The sequence below is a fragment of the Lepisosteus oculatus genome, chromosome 19 (assembly GCF_040954835.1).
Source record: "Lepisosteus oculatus isolate fLepOcu1 chromosome 19, fLepOcu1.hap2, whole genome shotgun sequence".
Taxonomy (NCBI): Eukaryota; Metazoa; Chordata; class Actinopteri; order Semionotiformes; family Lepisosteidae; genus Lepisosteus; species Lepisosteus oculatus.
In genome coordinates this window covers 6,544,680-6,568,883 of record NC_090714.1, presented here as the reverse complement: position 1 = coordinate 6,568,883, position 24,204 = coordinate 6,544,680, and the positions used below count along the sequence as shown (strand labels likewise).

The window sequence follows — 24,204 nt, the reverse complement described above, 5'->3', positions numbered from 1 at the left end:
CAGCCCTGCAGGTGTTGGTGTTGGTACTAATGCCTTACTAACACGCCGGTCCGTGGATTTAAAAGTGTTTACTTACTGTATCTCTGAGATGCCTTTGGATCTGCTGAAGGGTGTGCTTGTGTTGAACAATAAGCCGCTGGCTTGCTTTTGGTCGTCCGCAAGGGAAACCTTTGCGAATTCTTTCCGGATTCTTGTTTTTGTTTTTTTCTGCCTTTGTTTCAGTTCTTAGGGCTGCTTGTCTTGCCTTTAGGATTTTCAGGTAGTGTTTAAAAAGCGCTTCAATGGAGCAAGTGCTGCTGTCTAGCCCGGCTGGGCGTTCCGACTGGGAGCTGGAGCAGAAACAGTCGCTGGGATTTCTCTTACTGGAGCCGGACAAGGGAGTTAGTTTGTCCAAGGGGAGCAAAGAGAGTCCGGAGCCGGGGTTGGATTACAGAGCAGGGGAGGAGAAACTGGTGTCCCTGAATCTGGATGAGATCCTTCAGGAGAATGCCTTAAATCTAGATGACCTTCTTAGGAGCTCAGGGTATCCTAGTGTGGACCAGATCTTGTCCTGGGAGAAAGGCCGTGACTGCACTGTACTGCAGTGGGAAAAAAATCCCAGGCAGGGCACGGATTTTAACCACAACCGGGCAGTGGAGCTGGTCAGCTTCCAGGGCAGCCCCGCCACGGATCACACTGGTTTCAGTGGCAGTCCTGCTTTAGCGGTGAGGGGAATCGGCGCTTTGAACTCCGAGCCGGATTTCTCTCCAGAGTCCAGCCCCTTTCAGCCCCGCCGGCTAGATCTGGTGGATGGCGGCAGGGAGCCGCCTCCGCTGTCGCAAGACGACGACGGCTCTGAGTCCTCGTCACCGGAGGACGCGCTGTTACCTGAAACCGAGGGCAGAAGTTCCTTCCAAGAGCCGGAGATGGATCTGCCCGCATTGAGTCACGAGCTGCCGGAGGGCTTACCTGAGGGCTGCGAGAGCCCCCCCTCGCAGTCAGGGTGCAGTGGATCACAGGGAAGTGCAGGCCTTTCAGGCCCTGATCACGAGAGCTGCCCCAGCCCTGTGGATCATGTTCTGCGGAGCGAAACTGTGAGCCCGAGTCTGCCTGCTGGGACCCCAGAGCAGGATGCCTCAGCGGAGACTTTAACTGCCTCTTCCTCCCGGGAAGACCCGGGGAACTGGGTGTTTCCACAGCCTGCACTACCCTCTCAGTCTTCAGAACCAGCTGGTCGCCCACCGTCGCCTGTATCTGGAGCTGTGTCGGACTCCGACGGCCCGGATAATGACCCGGCCTCGGATTGGAAGTCATCAAGGGATTTAGTGCCCGGCCAGCTGGGCTCGGGTCAGGGTTCAGGATCTTGTGGTCAAGAGCACAAAGATGTGGTTTCGGACCCATGTTTACCTGCCGTTGCAATGCAGGAGAAAGACATTTTGGAACCACAGCTCACCGAGGGAGTATTGTGCGGATCTCCAGTTTTGGCTCAGGGTGGGAAGAGTACAGAGTCGGAGGCGGACCTGGGTGCTCCCAAGGATATAATTGACCTCGAACAGAACGGTCTTCACGATCCCGCCGAGGAATCCCTTGTGTCCGGCCCCCTCTTGTTGCGGACTAGCAGTCAGCCCGCGGAAGAGTTTTCGGTATTGGACGTGGAGCTCTCTCCCTCCCTGCCTGCAGGGGGCAGCGTTTCTTACCGGGAGGACAGCCCGCGGGCGGAGGACGTGTCCCCTCTGAGAGCGGTGTTTGACGCTCTGGACCAGGATCGGGATGGCTTTGTGCGGATGGAGGAGTTTGTGCAGTTCGCCACAGTCTATGGTGCTGAGCAGGTAAGACGGTCTTTATTGATGCAGTTGTCCTGTGCTCCGACAACTTTCTCTCGCTCCGGGAATGAATCGTTGAGCTCTCAATATTGGCATTTCTCGGAGGTTGTTTTCCCGACCTAGTTTGGAAACTAGGCTTTGTAAGCCAAAAAAGAAACATTCAACAAAAAGGGAATCTGTGTTTCTCAGCATGCAATTGTATGCAGAGTCTCGGGGCAGGGTGTTTAATGGTGGAAGCAGCATGTCTGAAACCCCTTGAACTACAGGGAGGGGATTTATTGCTCTACTTCTAGTAATAAACCTTAGAAATGGCTTTTTGTGAAAGCAAGTTCAAAAGCTCAAGAGCTGTTTAAATGCACAGAGCCTGCCGAGGGTGATCAGAAGTTTGAAACAGTGGCTCGTGGTGGGGTATCTTAAGATGAGCCCCATGTGCAGGACAGCAGGAGCTCAGACTGTGAGATTGCTAAGGGCTGCTCTCTCCCTGTTTCCACGGGGCTGCTCCCCTGTACCCCCCAGTAAAATGACCCCGCGGTGCTGCGCAGACTAGGGGGGCCGGATGCCCTGATCTTGTTTGTCATCTTTCTTACGACACTGACAGGTTGCCCAGTCGGAGCTGACTGGACAGGTCTGTGTCAATGTGGCTCAGGCCTCACAGTGGGCTACTGGGCTACACACTAAAACTAATCACATGTGGTGTCCCAGGACAAACCAGATAATGTTTTGAAGTTGTATCTGCTTGGGTTTGCAATGAGTCATCATGCTCAATCAGTTCTACCAGTCCAATTGTACTGCCTTCAGTGCAGTCTGCTGAGGTCTTAACAGTACAAAGCCATATGTGCTATTGTCAAGCGCTTTGGTGCTTGCAAGCTCAGCTTAAAGGTTTTTAACTGTACAGTTTCCTTTCTGGAGCTGGGTTTTCTACATCCAGTAAACTGGAGACTGGGGTTCCCTGCCTACAGGTTTCGGCTTGGGCCATGTGCATCCTGCACTGGAATGACCGAGATCGTGCTATCAGATTTTTTTTTTTTAATGGGAGATGAGTTGTTCAAGTGGGGGTAGAGATGGATCTCTCTTGGTGCTCCTGCACAGTGGAACCATTTAAGACACTGGAGTGCAGGGAATCCTGTGTATGGTTTCAGATAAACTCCCTTTGTTCTGAAACAAGATTACGGTGTTCCGTAACAGGGTTGTCAAAGAGAAGTGAGGTAGCAAACGTCATTGACTTTACGTTTACCATACTTAAACCAATAAAGTCAGTTTGACTGCTGGGATGCTGTAGTGCAGTACTGTATGTCTGAGTTTCGAAGAGTCAGTTGTATTGAAGATACAAAGGCTGAATTTGTGGGGTATTAAACCCTTTCACACAAATCAATTTTCCTTTTTCACCTGGAACCTACACCTTTTTCTCCAAGAGGATCAAAAAAAGTAACGACCTCCCTTAATCTCGAAGCCTTGAGTTTCGTGCAGTTTGAGACATCCCACTATTTCTTTTTTTTACGTCTAAAATCTCTCTTCCAGTTCTGCGTTTTTCCGTGAAAATGACAGTAATTCCCCCCCGAGAGGGCCGAGCAGTGAAAAAACAGCAGGTTGAGCTGTCGTTAAAAATATCTCGCAGCCTTCTGTGGTGACTGGAGGCTTCGGCCCAGTGCCGTGGCAGACGCGTGCGCCTTGCGCTGGAAGTGGCCGGGCGTTTCGTACTGGACCTTCCTGGAAGGAACTGACGGTCTTTGAAATTCCCCCTACAGCATGTAGGTTAAATACTTTTTGAAAAGGGCTGAGCTCACTTGGCAGACGCTCATTTTCGGTCAACAAGTGTGGGGCTGCGGCTTGTGATTAAAGTCTCCTTTGGATTAAATATCCTAATCGCTTGGTATGTTTTCCAGCAGTGTGTATTTAGCAGTATTGGCCTTTGTTATGTACTGGGTACTTGTCAACATAAGTGGCACCGGGGGGAGCTGTTATGGTATCCCTACTGAGAGACCTTCTCCTCTGAGAGGTGAAGTGTTCATTACCGTTGTTGTAAGGAACGATAAAGCACAAGGGAGTTTCCTCTAGGCCCCCTTGCGTGCTCTGTTTGGGTGTTTAACACTTGCTGTAAATTAGCTGTAATATAGAAACAGCTTTAGGAGTTCCTTGGTTAAATCAGCTATTGGCAACTAAATTAGTGAGATGAGCACGATTGCCACCTTGGATGTGCGCCCTGGATAGTCGTCTTCCCCAGTTTCAGATTGCTATGGAACAATCAGAAACAAAGGGAGACCATTTATTAGTAGCTAATTGATTCACAGATCTTATCCAGCTGAAGTGTTTGGCTTCAGCCACATAATAATAATAATAATAATTGCTTATACTTATGTAGCGCTTTTCTGGACACTCCACTCAAAGCCCTTTACAGGTAATGGGGACTCTCCTCCACCACCACCAGTGTGCAGCCCCACCTGGATGATGCGACGGCAGCCATAGTGCACCAGAACGTTCACCACACATCAGCGATCAGTGGGGAGGAGAGCAGAGTAATGAAGCCAATTTATAGAGAGGGATCGTTAGGAGGCCATGATTGATAAAGGCCGATGGGAAATTTGGCCAGGACGCCGGGGTTACACCCCTACTCTTTTCGAGAAACACCCTGGGATTTTTAATGACCGCAGAGAGTCAGGACCTCGGTTTTACGGCTCATCCGAAGGATGGCGCCTGTTTACAGTATAGTGTCCCTGTCACTACACTGGGGCATTAGGACCCACATGAGCCGCAGGGTGAGCGCCCCCTGCTGGCCCCACTAACACCTCTTCCAGCAGCAACCTTAGTTTTTCCCAGGAGGTCTCCCATCCAGGTACTGGCCAGGCTCACACCTGCTGAGCTCCAGTGGGCTGCCAAGCGGGAGTTGCAGGGTGATATGGCTGCTGGCTAACACATGTCCACATGGCTGGACAGCTTGTTTGATGTTCCCATAATCCTTTATGGGATGGCGCGCCTCCTGTTTTCGTTTTTTAAATCCACGATCCGTGTAGTCTCCACTTGTGTCCTGCGGTGTGCGGTTCGCCGTTTCTGCTGAAGGACTCGCCGCCCTGGCGTTTTCTAGGCAAAGCGTTGTCACTGCCGTTCCGCTGGCTGGGACGATCGGCGATCTGGAAGCGTCGTAACGCGCGCGCTGGCTGCGGGGAAGTCGTTCTTTCCTTTTCGTCCCCGGAGGGCTCTGCAGTCGGGATTGGGGACTGGACGGGTTGAGAGTGAGGATCCTAAAAGTCGTGAGCGAGCACAATAAAAGATGGCCGTGCTTTGGGGTCCGTGGGGGTGGCTTGTGCTGTAGGTGCTCTGCCATGTTGTGAGTGCGCCCGGAGGAGGGGGGCTCAGTGAGGTGTACCCTCTGGCAGCCCCACCCTGTGCTCTGATCCCTGAAGGAAAAGCTCCTGTGAGACGGGGCCCTTTCTGTGTTTAGTTACGGGGTGTGTCGTGTTTGGATTTTCCTCACCATTTCCGTCTAAACTCAGTGGGCTGTGTGCTTTAACTTCCTTCCCAGCCGGTTTATTTTCTGTCAGGTCCGCACAATTATGTGAATGATGTTTTTCTTCAAATGCCGTTCATGCTTTTCCAGTGCTCTGTTTTCCCCACACGTCGGTTTTGTGTTTCATTCACAGGGATAAACATGATTCAAAGTTCAAAATCTGGCTCTTGGCCCACAGACTTTTTTTTTTCTCCCAGAGTGGTGTAAATGAAAATCAAGTTAAAATTCAGGTGTTCTGCCTGGGGAAAGGGTTCCCTAAGGCACATTGGTGTAAACACGATTGCAAAAAGGAACTTTAAATCCCTATGCCAATTCTTTAAATACAAATAAAAAGGTTTAGCCGTTTTCTCTTTGAAATTTCAGTGTGGGCCCACGGGTACCTACTGCGTTTGTAGAAATCAGAAATGTATTTGCTAACTTAACAATGGCTAATGTAGGTTAGACCTTTTTGGAAGTAGTCTGTACAAGAATACTTAGTAGTTTTGACACTTTTAGGCTGACACTTCTATTGCTTTTTAGCCTAGATAAGCTTCTAATTAGCCTTTAATCACACACCCCGTAGTCCCTGACATGCTGTTAGTTTGAAGACCATCAGTTGCAGTTTATCCAATTGTGGTTTCATTTATGCTGCGTTATGTTACCAGGTGTGTATAAGTACCTGTAAATAGTGGAGAAATTTACATCAGATTAGCACCTTAGACGACTTTCAGAAGTTACCTCTACCAAATAAATGGTATCTTTCTGTGCTGTAGGGAATGTTGAATTCAGGCTTCAGGAAGAACCGTTTCTCAGTCTTGGGAATCATTCCTTCCTGAAACCTGAGTTCCGTGTGTCCGCGAATGTTTGCGCTCATAGTTGCAAATATGATGTAAATGGGGGGAAAAAAATCACTTCTCGATCTGGCGCTGAGAAACCCGTGACCTCGCCCGGGGGGACTGAGGGACTGGAATGGCCCTGCCTTCAGGAGACCCTTCTCCTAACGTGTCGCAGGACACTGACCAGGTGTCCACTGATAGGTGACGCCTGGATGGTGAAGCTGGACCCACACTCCAGCAAGGACCCTTCCCTGATGGGCTTCTACTCTCCTGGAAACACGGGCTGGGGTGGGAGAGCAAATCGTATGTGATTTTTTTTAATAACCGCTGATCTGCAGCTCAGGGGTTGGCAAGGAAACTGCAAGGATCTTTTTAAGGGGGGGTGTAACAGCTGGGCTGGAGGTTTTGGAATTAAGGGACATCTGCGGACAGGAAGATGCGCCTGCTCAGGGCGTAGTTAGATCCCAGAACTGGCCTCCAGCTAGTGACCTTTCTGTGCAGATATTTGTACTGGTGGGATGGGATCCTGTGGCCAAGACCGATTTTCTGATCTTCAGTTTTGCGTTATGCCTCAGTGCCCAGAGTGAAAGTCACACCTGGTTTCTAACCTTGGCCAGGGAGGTTGCGTGCAGGACCTCAGAACCATCAGCTGTGATGAGTTTCACTGAAACAGGGCTGGCGTAGTTTCGGAAAGGCTGCCCTCTGTGCTCTTTTGTGGTTTGCCTTGCCTCTCGGGTTAGGCCGTTTCCTAAGGGTACAGCCCTAAAACCTCCGTGGTTTCATCCTCCCCTGGCACAGCACGAGAGCAGCGCTTTGAGATGAGAAATGTGGATCAAACTGCACAGCCTGCTAGATTATTTTTTTCCCCTTCTTGAAATTTTCCTATAGGATTAAAACTGAACTTTTTTCATCCACTCTTTTTTTTTTGAAGTAAAGGTATAATTTACTGAGCGGAGCGGTGGCTCTGTGGCTAAGGATCTGTGCCTGTGGCCTAAAGGTTGCCGGTTCAAATTCCACGGCCGGCAGAGGACTCCTACTCCGTTGGGCCCCCGAGCAAGACCCTTAACCCCAGCTGCTCCAGGGGTGCTGTACAATAGCTGACCCTGTGCTCTGACCCCAAGCCTCTCTCCCTGTCTGTGTGGCTCATGGAGAGCAAGCTGGGGTCTGCAAAAGGACAAATTCCTAATGCAAGAAATTGTAAAGGGTTAATAAAGTGATGTTATAATTAAATGAGCTGGAAGTGCTCCTTTTTCTGAACAGGTCAAAAGAAAGTCGACTTTTAGATGTGAACAGTGGCAATAATAGAAACCCAGCAGTTTCCAAAAGGCACAACAATGGACAAACCCCTGAAAAAATGATTTTTTCAGCCACTTAATTGTATCCTCATCAAGCCTTCTGGACACAGTGTCCCTACGTGACACGTTTTTAACCTTCAGGCCTGCCCCACAGCTTATCCAAAATTTACTATATCATGTGAGCTGCTCTCTCCTTTTATAACTTACCTTATGCTCCTCTTTACACTAATACATGCTGGCTACAATAATTGGAGTTTTGTGACTTCTGCTAATCAGTTTCTTTGGTGATATTTATTCAGTGTCCTTGACAGCCATAGGACACTATATTACTAAGCCGAAAACCCACTCCTGTCTCGTGAAGCAAGATGAATTGGACAGAAACTGCTAATAACTGCCTTAACTGTAACCAGTCATACACTAAGTAATAACTACAGTGATTTAAATGTCAGGGTTATCAGATTTATCCATTATCCTGTTTGAGACTTAATTATAGGAGTAATGCGCGATTCGAAAAGCGACTAATCCTTTCAAATTGCAGAGCCGAAAAGCCAAACTAGTTAAGTCTGTGCATCGTACTGCACCTAGAAAGTGGAGAATTTCAGGGGATTCATCTCACCACTCTGATCCTTTTCAAAATGAAGGGTTAATTTACATCTGCCTATTTTAACAGTCTTTTCTTGCTGGTGAACGGCGAGAATTGTACATGGCTTAATTATGGGTTGTTGGGGGGAAAAATGTAAGGTCTCTGTGGGCATCTTGAACTAGATATTCTAATCTATTGAAATTGGAGACAAGCAATAAGGAACTTGTGCATTAGATATGATAGATTTCGTTACAGTTAATGTGTTAGTTGTATACTGGTCAATGTTTACTCATGATCAGCATTTTATTGAGGACTTTCATTGTGAGCAGCATTTTACTTTGGTTAATAGTGACATAATAAAGGAGAGAATTTATTGATGCTGATGTACATGCTTGAGATTTAACAGTGTTCCAAAATAGATTTATGATCCTTTGACAAACCCAACTTGTCGGTCGTGTTTCTGTTCTTTCGTCATATCTAGGGATGCCCAAGGGTTTTATGATACAGCACAGAGAAACGGATATTTACACTGCAAAACTGATCACCAGCCCACAGCCCCACAGATGTCCGGGGTGGAGCAGCGAATTTGATTCAGATCCATAGGTCCTCAAGGACTCGGACTCAGATTAATGTGGCCAGAGCAGATTTTGTTTTTCATGCAAGCACGCTAGCATCCGGATTGAATCGAATGCTCTGTTTACTTGGTAGTGAATTGGATTAATTCTGTTTGTACACTTGGTGGTTTTTCCATAATCTGAGTTGCGTGTAGATGCTAATGACCAGGGACAGACAGGTGGATCTCTCCTGTCTACCTTGGACAAGAGGGCAAAGAGGGTTATGGGCTCGTACGGATTCCAGAGAGATCACTAAACCATTTTCCACCGAATCCTCCCCCCCTTTTCAGGGAGGAGGGGGCCCCAGCACGCACCAGCCTGAGGTGGTGTGGTGGCTGCAGTGTCCCCCCCGAACGAGGGACAGTCCTGCCAGCTGACCACCCATTCACCCGGCCCGTCTGCCCCATTGTCTGAGAAGAGCAGGGCTGTGTGTCACTGCAGCAGGACAGAAAAGAAAGCAAATCCTCCCTGCCTGGTTTGATGGCTGTTTTGCCTTGATCCTGCCCTCAGTGAGGGGTGCTATGTAGTCTGATGAGGCACCTTTCTATTTTAATAAAAGAACGTCCCGTAACTCCCAAAACTCTTCACGCGGTGGAGAATTGAACACCTGTGTCCCGAGCCCCAGAGACCCAGCTGTGCCATATTTGATCCAGATGTGTGGTGTACGCACATGGGTGCAACCGAAGGCACCAGAACGGAAGTCGTGTGTCTGGGATGCAGACTGAGCTCTGAGATCCAGGCATCACTGGTTTGACTCTTGGTTCTGTAGCCAACCGGCACCGTGTGTACTGAATAGCGCCTCTGTTGTCGGGTGGGTGAGTTGGCGTTCTGTGGTAACGCGGACCACTGTGGCTAGCTTCAGTGTCCGTGGGCCAGCCCGGTTCTGAAGCGCAGCTGGCTCCCGGCACACTCTGGAAGAAAACGTGGACCATCTCCACTGTCCCTGCGCTGGTCCTGGAATTCCCCAACCCAAAAAAAGCAAGTTGGGATCGAAACTGAATTCAAAACCAGGTCTCCGTAATTGAAAACTTTTGAGAGACTGTCTGGTGAAACAAACAGCTTTCAGTCAGACTGTAGATTTTAGAGTGAGATCTTTCGAGGGGATAGTGTAAAAAGCACATGTGTTTCCTATTTTCTCTTTTTTTTAATCAAATGTTAGGTGTGGTATTGAGATTTATGTGCAGCTGGCCCTGGGCCCTTCATTGAAGTACTCCCCACCCACCATTCTCCTCGCAGAACCGCAAGGGTAGCGAGATCATTTCATTTTCAACCGCTGTCCTCAATGTGAGGCGGGGCCATGGTGGGGCTGGAATTAGTCGCACTTCCCAACTGAATATTAGTTAAAATGTTTAATAAAATCCCATCTATCTGCTACCCGCTTGATCCAAAATAGGGTCACAGGAGCATATCCTGGGCACGCATTTAATAAAATCTGGTGCCGCCCCCCCCCCCCCACGTGTGATTTATTTTGACCAGATTGCGCCAGATCTTGAAGTCTTTATTTTATGCAGTCATCCTCGCCAGAAGCGACCAAAAAAGTAGCCTAGCCCCCCATTCTCTCCTGTTCAGAAGCGAGCCGCATCAGAAGTTCTGCACCTCGGATTTCAGGGATGATGGCAGGTTGCCGCTAACGGCTTGAATTGTTTTGGCTGCGTTAAGCCGGCCGGTCTGGGGTAGGGCAAGCTCGCTGTCCTGCTTGGGGGTTGTAGCTGGTGAAAGCAGGCCTGCTTCGCCGACTCCAGAATAGCAGGCAGATCCTGGTCTCCAAAGCGAGGGCATTCTAGCAGCCATATCACCCTGCAACTCACAACTGGCAACCCACTGAAGGTCAGCAGGTGTGAGCCTGGTCAGTACCTGGATGGGAGACCTCCTGGGAAAAACTAAGGTTGCTGCTGGAAGAGGTGTTAGTGGGGCCAGCAGGGGGCGTTCACCCTGCGGTCCATGTGGGTCCTAATGCCCCAGTATAGTGACGGGGACACTATACTGTAAAACAGGCGCCGTCCTTCGGATGAGACGTAAAACCGAGGTCCTGACTCTCTGTGGTCATTAAAAATCCCAGGGCGTTTCTCGAAAAGAGTAGGGGTGTAACCCCGGTGTCCTGGCCAATTTCCCGTTGGCCCTTACCAATCATGGCCTCCTAATAATCCCCCTCTCTGAACTGGCTTCATCACTCTGTTCTCCTCCCCACTGAGAGCTGGTGTGTGGGGAGTGTACTGGTGCACTATGGCTGCCGTCGCATCATCCAGGTGGGGCTGCACACTGGTGGTGGTGGAGGGGATCCCCATTACCTGTAAAGCCCTTTGAGTGGAGTGTCCAGAAAAGCGCTATATAAGTGTAAGCAATTATTATTATTATTATTATTATTATTATTATTATTATTCTGTAAGTAATGAACTTTTCCTTGTGTTGTAAGTCCGCCTCCTGCTGCCAGCAGCACAGCAGTGTGCCTCCGGGCAGCTGTCCTCCTCCCTCACCCCTGCGGTCCGGGAGTCGCCGTGTGGGAATGTGCCTCGTGACGATCTGACAAGGCCGTTCGTTTAAAACCAGGAATCTGCTGTGAGCTGGCTGCTCCCGCAATCCCTTGCTCGGGGAGCCACGGAGAAGGGCTTGAAGCCCGCCAGCGAGCCGAGTACCGAGAGGGGAGCCGTGCGGCCGGCTCCGGGCGGACAGAGGGGACGGGCCGGGCCGCGTCGTGCTCACCGCCGGGGAGAGGGAGGGACCCGAAAGCGCTGGGGTGGTGGGCGTGCGCGCGTTGTGAGAAATCTCACCTGAGTGACTTGATATTTTGCTGTGGCATGGAAGGCCCTTGGTTGTTTCGAGCAGGTTTTCGGTCTCGCGCCCTCCCACTGGCCTCGCCGGCGGCCTCAGGTTTCCCCCGTTGAATGCTGTGCTGCTGGGAGCTCTATTGGCGTTGTTCAGGGAGAATAAACCAGGCAGCGAAGTACAGTACCAGTACCTGAGACAAGGGTACAGACTAGGGGTCTGCCTCTCCTTAGCGCCAGAAAGCAGTAGGTTCTGGCTCTCAGTTTAACTGAGCTGTAAGTTAAGGGACTAGCCTGGTTACTTGCTGAACACACATTTTTAAGGTTTCTGCTCCTTCTCACGTCACAGATCCATTTTTATAAACGTCCCTCCATTCACTGCAGGAATGTGGCTCGGTGGCAGACCTGTGTTTTAGACTGCAGGCCTGGGGAGGGTGAATAAAAAGGCGTTAAGATTTCGTTTGGTTTAGTCCAATTTTTTTCTGACTTGGGTCTGTGATCATTGTCTGCATGAGCTGGACTAGTTTTGAAATCTTCTGGGTCATTTATAACTGGTTCCCGAGGTGACGCCAGTGCTACAGAGTACCACGAGATCTTCGGTGATTTGGAACGTTTTTGGTACTGACGGGGAATACGTAGTCTCGATATTTTTTAAGCCACTCTTTAACCAGGAATGAACTTTTCCTTGTGTTGTAACACAATGACAGTCTCTATGCTGTCATTGTGTTACAATGACAGCATAGAGACTACTCATTTACACAGCAGATTATGACCGCAATCTGAGTGAATTACTGTACAACAGCTGTGCTCCACATGGGATTTGAACCTGCAACTTACTCTTAACACTGCTGCCCGGATAATGTACTAGCTATGGAGCTTTGCAGTTTCATGTTCATACCAATTCGTGATGCACAACGCCACCATGGTGCGGATGAACAGTTTGCTTTCAGCGCCAGGCTTGACCTCGTCTGGAATGAAGTTTATGAACCGGGCCTTTTGGCCTGACCTTGACTCGCCTTTATTGTGGCAGTTAGCAGTAGAACACCTTGTTGAGAATCAGAAATCTTTCGGTCAGCATGGTTGTACGTACGACTTGCGACATAGGGGGGATCAGATCACGTTTCCCCACATTTTCCTCTTAGACTTTTGTCGTTTTTAAGGGTTAAAAGAACTGAGTCCTGTTTTGTGACGTTTCAGTGAAAGAATGCCTGTTAATGTTCTACTTCTCCTTTAGAAATTTGATCGTTCAGAGCGAAACTGTCAGACTTGTGTGAATGTTTCTTTTCTTCTCCTTTATGTGAAAAGTACACAGCAGCAGTGTCGGAAAAGTGTTCTGGCTGACAGCTGGCTGGGAGGGAGAAGTAGCGGTGGTGGACTTACAGGAGACAGGCCTGAATTTGCAGGGCGGAGGGCAGCTCTGTTGCAGTTTGAAACCCCGATGTCATTGTGTCACAAACACGAACATTATCCAGAGGCAGTTGCCTAACAGGTCTTTGTGTGGGGCAAGTGTGTTTCCACAGACTTGCATATCGCACTGCCTCACTTCAGTGGGGGAGAGAGTGACCTCTTGGGTTTGTTTACCACACTCTGGGTGAATGAATAATCAGAAAACTTAAACATTAACTGTTTTTCTCTCTGGCCAGCACAGCAGGTTTACCTTTGAGATAGCCAAGGGCATATGATTAAATTATCCTAATGTATAACAGCATAAGTTACTCTGTTGCTGTTTGCATATCTCCGTCCAGTATTACATTTCGGGTAGATTAGATTGAGTGCGTTAAAGGTGCCTGCACTGGAATCATTCCATCGGAGAGGGAATTCTGGTCGGCTTTGGCAGAAGGGATATTCTGTTCGTTCATTGAAATCCAGTAGCAGGATGTGGTCAGCCTTGAGCAGCTCTTGGAAGCTTGCTGTGTTGAAGGCTGTGATACCTTTAAGCTCGAGGAGCTGCCAAAACATATTGAAGCTTTGAAAGCTAAATTCCTACAAGTTCCAGTGGAAACACAGCTATGCAGTCTGCTCCTTGTGGCCGACGCTAGGGCAGGAAAGTGATCTGGCGAGCAGGATTTGGCAGCCCTGTGCTAAGTGCGGGCGTGATTCTTTTCCAGTCAGACCTAAGGCATTGTAGAGGCATTACAAAGAGAAAAGATTGTAGGTCTTAATAACTTAGCAAGTGCTGTTTTGAATGGGTGGCTTATATTGTATACAAAGCTTTACAAATTAAGCAACTGTAAATGAGTTAAATGTGGAACTGCAACAAAGTGTTACACAGAGGTCATTGGATCCAGTGAAGATTCATCCACACATCCATTTTCTAATGACTTTATCCAGTTCAGGGTCGTGGGGGACCGAGTCTGTCCCAGCAAGCAACAGGCGCAAAGCGGGGTACACCCTGGACTGAGCCGCAGTCTCTTGCAGGGCAGCAGAGATGAATTCATTCTTTTAGTTTATAAATAAGTGCCGTCTATCGGCCTGTTAAAAGAACACAGGTCATTTATAAGCAGGGAAGGGGTGCAAGGCTTTAATACTGCCAAAGGCCGGATTCAGTGGAGTAGAGGTGTGACCGGAACAGAAGAGCAGGGTGATCTTGAGTTTGTGTGAACCGGCTGGCTGTTCAGGTCCGTCTGCTTTCACTGCACCTGCTTTGCATGGCTTGACTGTTACTTCATGTTACCTGCTAGTCCAGGGCTCACAGCACTGAGCCTGGCTTTCTGTGCAGCAGGAGCCGGTCGACAGATTGGCGTAAAATGGTCATTTCTGAACCTCGAATGAGAAAAACTCCCCGAAAAAACCAAATGATCCGCCGATCAGCACGTTTTAATAGGTTTGGGTTTGTTTTCTTTGATACTTCCCAGCATCACAACTTAAGGAGGATTCGGGAATAACTTTGTGAGAGGTGAGCAGTAACAGAGCCCACTGCCTGCAGCCCTGCTGCCTTCCCCCGCTCTGGGCTCTCCTTCTCAAAATGACCCGTCAGATTTCAAGATGAGAAGATTAAACGCTGCCCCTAAGACCAGCGCGGTGTAGTCCTAGACTGGGTGACCCACATTCACGTTAGATAATGCAAGGATTAATGGCAAGTAGCATCTGTGAAACCACTGAGATAAGATTACGTTTAGTCCAGTTTTGGCTATGAACACTTCGTCTGTACCAACAAGTTATTGTCTGCCATTGCCGGCCTGCCAGACGTGTTGAGCGCGGCCCACGGCAAAGTGCCTCTGCTCGTGTCACCTGTGGGTATGCGGTAGCAGCCGAGGTTGACATCGGCCGGCTTCAGACTCATCCCGCAGGTGCTCGATTCTCTTGAGATCCTCTCACACAGGTGATCGGTAATATGCGTTGGCCTTGGGCATAAGCAGACGGCCCTGAGGGACCCACTGTCACACATTCTCGTGTTGAGGGTCAGGGGTTGCGTTCACACGTTGGCTTTGCAGTGGTGGGGCGCTGTGTTGAGATTGGGCGAGAAGAGCAGCCAACTCCTCAAGTTGCTCGCTCTTGCATTAGACGGTTGACACCTGCCCTTCCGTTTGACCAACTCCTGTTTCTGTGCTGTCTCTTGCGTTCTGCAAAGGGCAAGATCTATGCCTCTATGACTGACTAAAAAGCTGAGGGAGTGTTGCGAGTTCCTGTTGCAAGTCCAGAAACTGTTAAAAAATAGTCCTTGAATGTGCTGCAGCGAGCATTTGGAGGATTCTAGAGGCATTCCCCTCGTGGATTGCAGCAGTGGTAGGCATCCCTCTTCGTCAGGGTAGGAACATCACGCAGCAGGAAGAGCTGCTCCGTTGCAACTGGCTGTGCGTTGCGCATTGTGCAAGCCTTCCAGGTCGCAGCGATAGGGGTTCCAATCCAAGCTTTGTGGAAAGGAATCAAATATTCCTGACCGCAGTCAGTGTGGGGCTTTGCTATAATGTTTTTAATGTTTAATGTTAATGTTTCTTTATTAGCCCTATACAATTTCTTGCATTAGGAATTCGTCTTTTCGCATACCCCAGCTTTTCTCCATGGAGACACAGACTGGGAGAGAAGCTTGGGGTCAGAGCGCAGGGTCTGCCATTGTAAGGCGCCCCTGGAGCAGTTGGGGTTAAGGGCCTTGCTCAGGGGCCCAACGGAGTAGGATTCCTCTGCCGGCCGCGGGATTTGAACCGGCAACCTTCCAGTCACAGGCGCAGATCCTTAGCCACAGAGCCACCGCTCCGCCCATAGTGGTGTTGAGCTTGGCGGATTTGGAAGAAATGCCAGTTCAGCAGCTCTTTATCCGGCCCCCCTCTGCTCCGGCTCGTTTGAAGCGTGTCGGTGAACCCTACTGGAATGTCCCTCGTCTCTGCAGACTTGCTTTCTTAACCCTTTCCAGTTAAGACCCGCCACCTCATTTGCACTTCAGATTTACTGAGCACCTGGAAAAATATTGGTGGGGTCTGCAAAGTTTTCTTTTGTCGTAAACGGGTCAAATGTGCAGACGGTGTCAATAAGGTGTTTCATATAAATTACATGGGATCAGAAATGTATTTTCTGCCCATCTGGTTGAATGCCCATCAGTCTGACATACTTCAGCGGCCTTTTCCTTACTATGAGCAGCTCCGCAATGTCTGAAGTCTTGTTTGTCTGTACCGAAAATGTGAAGTGTTTGCTTATCAGAGCAGAATCTTCAACCCGATATTCACCAGAAGAAATAAAATGTCATTCTCATGAAACAGATTCACATGAACTTCCCTTCATGTGGGACACCGGCCTCTTTCGTAGGCGACTGTGAGATCTGGGAGTTTTTGCCTCTTCTGATTTTTCTAGTGGGTTGAAGTTGTTCGAGCTTGGGGGGAAAACACCTGTTATCATTGTGGGGTAAACCGGCGATTCCCAGCTTTTAGGCGCAGGAAACAAGAGTTTCATCTCTTCTGCGGTTACCCAGTTTTTCCTTCAACGCGTGCTGGGAAACAAACTGGAGCAGTGACAGACTTCTGCTTTCCAGGCAGGGGGCCCTTACCAAGTTGTGCTCTGGCTCCTTCATTAACGGCTCTTACAGTCTCTACAGACCGGAGTTGCGCTCTCCAGGCGGTGGCGTTTGTTTTTCTGCCGTCTCCAGTAAGCCGAATGGGACCGGCGGTGGCGTGTCACGAACAACGTCGCCCACCCCGCGGAGCCAGCGGGGGCTGTGTGTGTAGCAGCCCCGCTGCCAGAGCAGCACAATGGGAGTCTGTGAGGAGGCAGTCACGCATGTGCTCTGCGGTGGCCGTGGTGAGCACTGACGGGGGTTTATTCAGGCCGAGCTTCACAGGGAGAAGCAGGTTGGTGTGGAGCGGGGTGCCGGTTGAAGTTTGATTTTGAAGGCATTCCGCTTTGTTTAAAAAAAAAAGAAAGTGTATCTGGTGAGCGAGCCTGTAAGCGCTGCCCGTTTCTCCTCCCTCTGATCGGCCCCTCCACTGTGCCGCTTCTTGGCTGAATTTGGATTCTGGTGAAAGATGGCAGACCTTCGCTGCTTAGCTTTTGTTCCCTAGAATCATAAACGTGTCAAAATGCAGTCCTTTCATCCCTTTGGCAGGGAACGTTTTGAATTCCATCTCGGGGGGGGTTCAGAAGCTTTCATATCAAGGTACTTAAAGTATAAAACTCATGTTTTGATTTATAACCCATTGGAAACTGTTATACTACACAAAATCCCAATAAAACTGCTCCAGAGAGTTAAAACGCAGTGATCTTGGTTCAGCGGGGGGTAATCCACTAGCCTTTCAAGTGCGTTCCTCTTCAGACCTGGAGCGACAGATGGTTTTCTGTGGCACCAGGTTGGCTGCTCTCTTCCTGCCCTGCGTGGATGTGCGCCTGTGGTGGGATGCGAGAAGATCCAAAATGATTTGGCCAGGAGGCTGACCTTTCTGTCACTAGCTGCGGCAGGGCTTTCTGCTGTTCTTGCGCTACAGCTTATCAGAACCCTCTTGCTGGATCAGCCCGGCATATTTAAAGTACTTTCGTAAGGTGTGTTTGATTTACTTTGGATATTTATGCAGAATTCCTTTCATCAAAAAGAGATTCATACTCGATTTCAGCTGCTCACCCCGAGACCCTGCCTAACAGCAGGCTTCAAGTAGTAGCCGTCATCTGGGTAAGATGCCCTCTGTTATCTAGACCTGTGGTAATCTGCCAGCCAGTGCTTTAATGACATTGGTTCCATCTGTTAGAATGGCTCTTAATAACCAGACAGGCATCTGGAAACCCTGACCTTGGCTGCAGTTTCTATTCTTTTCAGCTTGAGGTACTGTATATCCGTGGGAGAGGCTGAAGGCTGCCCTAATCCCAGAAGAAGAACCGATTTAGTGCCATTTTTTGAGGATCCTGTTCCGTTTTGTCCCCCAGCTAAATTAGACTTTCTATTTATGTTTTAAAAGCCGTAATAGCGCATTATAAAATCTGACCTCGTTTACAAGAATCGTTTTCTGCTTTCATTTTCTGTATTCAAAAATGTTAAGACCCGTCTTCTTGGAAGAAGGCGTTGAGGTGTAATGGTGTTAAGATGTCGGTGACAAAGCGGTCAGATGCAAACGGCTCATCACTCCAGGTCTCATAATATGCAGCAAGGCTGTAATTGATTCTCTGATGCTTGCTGATTTATATGATGATGCTTAGGGGAATTTTAGGATTGCAGGGGACAAGTTAGTTGCTGTTGATGACATATTTTTATGAAGTGGGGTTTTAAGTGCTGGAAAAAGATTCTGAACTATCTGCAGTAGGTTTTATGAACCCCTCGTGTGTTTAAAAAAATTCTGAAAATAGCATATCCATATCAGTGCGGTATCAATGCATGCAATAAATGATGGACTGTAGTCTCATTCGCCACACTGCTATGTGATGAGTTAATATTGTGACACTGAAATGTATCTCAGTGCACAGCTCTGTTGTGGTATTGTAACGGCACTAAAGAACATTGATATTTCTTGATCCACAATCCATCACTACACCCTTAGTGCCCATCACTTAAAGACAGTAGCCATTTTCTTTGGACTTAAAAGGCACTCAGGATATGGTTTAAGTTGAAGCTTTCCCATTTGAGAATCTACTGTGCATCTGGGAAGCTGCAGGCTCTGCATAGCCATTCACTGTGTTTTATGAAGCTTTTGAAGTGCTTGTCCCAATTACAGTGTCAGAAGAAGCTATAAGGCGATTTGAAGGATTTGCAGAATATTTAACTGTATAATTAATGGATGATTTTGCAGGAAGAGTGCTGATTTCAAGCAAATGTGTAATGCATGCAGAGAACCTTAAACACAATGTGAAAATCAGTGCTGCCTTCCTCTACCAGCGCTTATGGAAGATGGTACCTACCGGGCACTGAACGGGCGAATACTGATCAGATGAGACAGGATACATTGGTAACTGAAAGAGATGAATAGTTCCTTTCTTGGTTGAATTTAAAACTAAGTCCTCAGAAAATAAACGTTCGTGGCATTGTACAAAACGTTCTCCCACCCTTGTGTGCACAGCTGGCCTTGCAGTGCTTATAAAAACAGGAAACGCCATTAAGGTTAGCTTGAGAACTGTGAACCTGTATATTGGTCTGAAAAATAAACAGTAGGTGTTCAGAAAATTGAATTTCTAGCTTGCGTTGCAGCACGGATGAAGTTTAAGAGATTGCACGAGCAGGAGCGTGACGATCCTGAATTTTCATGCTCAGAAAAGCTGCCTGTAAAAAGATTCGTTGGTTTGCAAAAAAAAAAGACGCCAATACTGCTTCTCTTCTGAACTGTCAGCTAAGTGCTGTAGGGGAGGCGGCAGTGTTATGCTGTTACATTACCTTGTCTCTTGTGTAACTGCCTGCACTTCTCTCACACACACAGCTCCTGTAAGCAGATCACACTTGCTTGAATAGGTTGAATAGCAGATCTAGCGTAGCTGTGCAGGACCTCATATTTCAGTTCATTTTTGTTTAGCTGTGTCCATACAAATATTTATCCGGCCTGAAAAGCCTGTTTTGGGGAGCCTCCGGTAGGTTGTTTGCTGAATCACACCTGCTGACGGCAGTTTCGGCTCCTGTGTTTACTGTATGCCTCCCACCCCCACTGGGAATCTGTCAGAACTCGCTGCCCGCCTATAAGCGTGACCGTTTCACGGTCACTGTAGTGTACTGTTGCTGCCACAGCGAGGATATTGTGCCAATAAACCCACAGCCTCCTCTCTGCGACCAAATGACCTCGGCCACCACAGCCCGTGAATAACAGTCTCATTGTGTCAGAGGTTTCAGAAACGTGGCTGAACTGTACTTTCCCTGTTCATCGCTCAGCCATTCCTGGTTCACAGAGCTGCCAAAAATGGTTTTGATCAAAGAACGGACTCTTAAATTGAGGATGTGAAATTTTAACTCCAGAGGCCTCATACAGTTTGGGCTGCTAGTCTCTAAAACATCAACTGCTTATTCTCCTGCCAGACCATACAGTGCGTCCTCACTGGTACTGCCTGTTTTAATTCAGTGTCCCCATGTATTTTGTTTAAAACGTAAGCTGATTTAAAATTTGAAATCGCCTTTTATTATGTAACCCCTCAGTTTGGCCCTGGCAGCCATTTCAGGTGTAACTCTCTAAAAGTGACTCCTGCTCGCCCTCCAGAGACACTGCGGCAGTCAGATTGAGCTGTTCTTCATGTGGTATGTTGTGAGCCCCCCCCACCAGCACCTGACATGAGATAGTGATGCATCCCTCACTGAGGCCAAAGCAGGCAGACCCAGACGTGTTCTCTCAGCTCAGCCAATTGTGCTTTACCATGAGGTGAAATAGTCACAACTGGCTTATAACATGGCCTACAGACATCTGGTCTCCAATCCTACTGGAACGTAGTGTGTTACTTGTTGTTGGACCTCTAACTCAAAGACTCCTCAGCTGATTCCTCTACCCAAAGCATGTTCTGGCTCAGTGCCCTTTTTGACACATCCCGGGTCACACCTGCTCTCCCCCAGCTGTGGAACTCATTCTGCAGTGGTATTGATAGCTCATTTGGGCATCTGGATCCTCAGAGTATAAGTGACTTTTAATGGACCATACCCAGTAGTCCTTCTCATTGTCTGTTTTTGCAATCGTCAGTTCTGGGATCTGCTTCTCCTCTTTCACTCGAGGGGAAAAAGAAACAGCTCCTTCCCTTGAGACGCTGTTTATCTTCTTTCTTGCAACATTGCTCCCTGGACGGTGATTCAAAGAAAGCTGATTCATGTAGTGCTTCTGAAACCATGTTTTTTTTTTTTTTTAAACTTGTGTGCAAATATTATTGTTAAAGGTGTTGCATAATTGCTGCGTGTTATTTAAAGATCTGCGTGGGTTAGGAGGTTGGGGGTCAGCAGTGTGTCAGCGCTGGTGCTGTCTGGAGAACGGTTTGCCTCGCAGCCGAGAGCTCACTCTGGCAGAGCAGTTGATGCACAAACGTTTCCTGTAACCACTTGTGTTGCAGCAGTGGCCTTGGTGTGGTCTTCACCTCCCTTCATTATAGATGCAAAACCTCCGGTCGAAATGCCTTCCTGCTTACTTTGATAACTGGCTCCTTCTACGGCAAGAAATATTGGCAGATAGCGGCGCACATTCACGTAATCCTATTTCGTGGATTATGCAGATGGCCGTTTTCAGAGCGGAGAGGTATTTAAAAATTCCACATACTGCTTTTTTTTGTAGGAATGTTTCTTTTTTCCCGGAGATATGGGTTTTGAAACGGATTTGTATTTAAGTTGGCGAGTTAGCATACTTTTCTAGAACGTTTTTGTACTAGCTTGAAATATCACACAATCCCAACTTGCAGGTGTCTGCCTTATGCAGATAATTCCTTACACTAGCACTTTTCTGGACACTCCACTCAAAGTAGTTACAGGTCATGGGGACTCCCCTCCACCACCACCAGTGTGCGGCCCCACCTGGATGATGTGACGGCAGCCATAGTGCACCAGTACACTCCCCACACACCAGCTCTCCGTGTGGAGGAGGACAGAGCTGGAGGATTGTTAGGAGGCCACGACTGGTAAAGGCCATAGGGAAATTTGGCCAGGACTCCTTCTCTTTTCAAGAAACGCCCTGGGATTTTTAATGACCACAGAGAGTCAGGACTTTGGTTTTACTCCTCATCCGAAGGACAGCGCCTTTTTACAGCATAGTGTCCTCGTCATTATACTGGGGCATTTGAACCCACACAGACCGCGGGGTGAGCGCCCCCTACTGGCCCCACTAACACCTCGCACCTGCTGAGCTTCAGTGGGCTGCCAGTGGTGAGTTGCAGGGTGATGTGGCTGCTGGTGAAGTGCCTTCACACTGGTTAGGAATTTTGAGACTCTTCTCTGCAGCGCATGTGTATGTATTGTGTATATATATCAACAAAGTTCATTTCCTGTTAAGAAGGCCCGTTCTGTACATTAGCGGGACTTGGCGGAGGGATATTAAGCGCTGATTTTCTCCAGCCTTCAGGTCCAGTTGGATGCATTGCAAGAATCTGGGCTGGCTGATATTAAGTACACTTAACAAGCCTGCTGTTCGGTAGGAAAAGCAGTTCCATAGCAAGGCTAGTTGGCTCTGAGATCTCTTCCTGTTTATGGTAACTCAGCACCTCATTTACTACAATCTGATGTCTGATGTAGCCACAGATGACACTAGTCTAGCTTTTAGTTGAGACTCTAACCAGAATCCTTTTTCCTTTGCCTTCCAATTCCATCAAAGCCCATGGTCAGCACCAAGCCTTTCACGTGAGCTGTTATTTGAGTTGCTTATACCCAAATCCCCTTCATCCCTGAATGGCCACAGAACTGCTGTAGAGAAGTTCAGCTGCTAACTTAGTGGCCGTAATCTATAGCTGACTGGCTCATGTGGACTAAGCACTTAGGCTGTTGGTGTGTGTAACTGATACAGATCAAGAACCCTGATTGCCATTTGCACGAACAGTGCATTGGAAATCTTACACCATTTCTCCGTCAGAAAACAAAAACAAAAGATAAACACACATATTATGGGCAGGACACTATATACACAAACTGTAAAAAGACTAAAAACAACCTGTACACACTACTACGCAAAAAATTCACATAAGCAGAATGGCTCCTGAGTTACACATGATAAAAGACATTGTGCCTACGGAGCTGGGGTGGATATGGGCCTCCTATATGTTATGCTGGTCTGCATGTCCTTGGCAAACGGGTGCACTGTCCTTGAGAAGAAACTGTTCAGAACCCTGTTCCTTTGGGTCTTAATGCTCTCTGGCCTGAGACACCGAAGGTTATGTTTAGCGTCTCGCCAGGTAAACAGACTATGGTTAGGGTGGAGTGGGTCTTTGAGAGCCTTGCTCCTGCAGCGGGCTGTATCGAGATTCCCCAACTTAGGAAGTTCTGTTCCCATAAAGTGTTCACCTGCTCTAATCACTCTCTGGGGGATGTGTCTGTCCTTCTGGGCAGCACTGCCGAACCACACTGTAATGCCTCCAGTCAAAATACTCATTGGACCATTGTAGGAACTAACCAGTCCTTTTTTTTTTTATGGATCCCACTCCTCTTTAGGCACCTCAGAAAGTACAGATGCTGCTGGGCTTTCTTCACAATCGCACTAGTATTCTCTGCCCAGCTCAGCGTATTGGGAGCATGTAGGCCAAGAAACTTGGAGTCAACCTGTTCAATTTCAGTACCATTGGTGTAAACTGATTGGTGGGGATTGACGTTTTTCCTGAAATCCAAGATCAATTCTTTTGTCTTAAAAACATTAAGAACAAGGTCATTATCCTTACCATAAGTGGTCAGGTCTCTAATTAGCTCCCTGTACGTAGTAAGAGATTTGTCTGGCTTGATACAAAGGGTTCTAGTCGCTCAACCTGATTTTATGTTAAATAAATTCCCAATTTCTCAGACCGGGTATTCAATCTCAATACCAAAATTAATTAATTGATAGTATAGCAAAAGTTTACACATTTAGAATTAAGTGCAACATCCTGAACTTTGTGAAAGTACTGTACGGTCCATGTTGTTGCTTTCATGCGAGATACTGCTGGTCTTGCCACGGGCAAGAGTGAGAGTTGGCACGGATTGTGACATAAAACATCCCTTCCTGCTTGCTAGTTGCTGTAAGCAAAGGAGAAAGCTGCCCTTCTAACAATGTAAATACGTTTTTTGTCTTTTTGAGCTTGCATACGTATTTTAAACAATGCCTCGCTGTTGAGCATTTGGCTGTTCAGGACATAGAGGTTGCATTCAAATGGGATTGGATCAGCAGAAAGTCTAAACTGTTTCCTTTTTACAAAGGCGAAACATGATGTTGGTCCCATCCATACGTTTCTCAGTGAGTTTCACTGAGCGCAATCAAACACGTACAGTTTGTGCAGCCGAAACTTCACCCCAGAAATGTATTATTTGTTGGCAAAACCGTCTCAGTCAACATGTTGAGTTCAATTGCACTCATTCAAATCAGCCATTCAGGCGACAGCTCGTCTCCCAAAAATATAAGTATTTGATGTGATTTACCATAAAATAACCACCAGTATAAATTATAGAGCACTTTTGTCAAACTTGAAAATGGATGAGTGTATTTAAGTTGGCTGGCAGGTTGCTCTTTTTTGCAGTACTTAAAGTATCTAAAAAACATTACACATGGTGTCATTTTCATTAAAATATTTTAAATGGGTATATTAGCAACATTTGCTTGGTTTAAAGTTGTTCCAGAGATTAATAGGGCTGCTCTCGTGTCTCTGGGAGTTCTGTTGCGGACAATGTTGGCAATATGCAGATGCACCCATTGGAACATTGTCTTTTATGATGTAAATTGAAGGTTGTACACGTTACTGTGTCCTTGCTACTTTCGTTGTGGTTGGAAATGCACTCGTTATTGTCGATTCATCATAACCTTG

At 47.8% G+C, this 24,204-nt stretch overlaps 1 protein-coding gene across 6 annotated transcripts in view; it reads left to right on the top strand.

The window, feature by feature from the left end:
• Nucleotides 1–281: 281 nt before the first annotated feature.
• The window catches only part of rab11fip3 (RAB11 family interacting protein 3 (class II)), a 61,086-nt gene continuing 37,163 nt past the window's right edge, over nucleotides 282–24,204 (top strand). For all 6 annotated transcript variants that reach the window (XM_069180928.1, XM_069180927.1, XM_069180926.1 and 3 more), the window contains exon 1: nucleotides 282–1,808. In XM_069180928.1, the coding sequence (XP_069037029.1) occupies nucleotides 282–1,808 (1,527 nt within the window). The remainder of the gene's footprint in view (nucleotides 1,809–24,204) is intronic.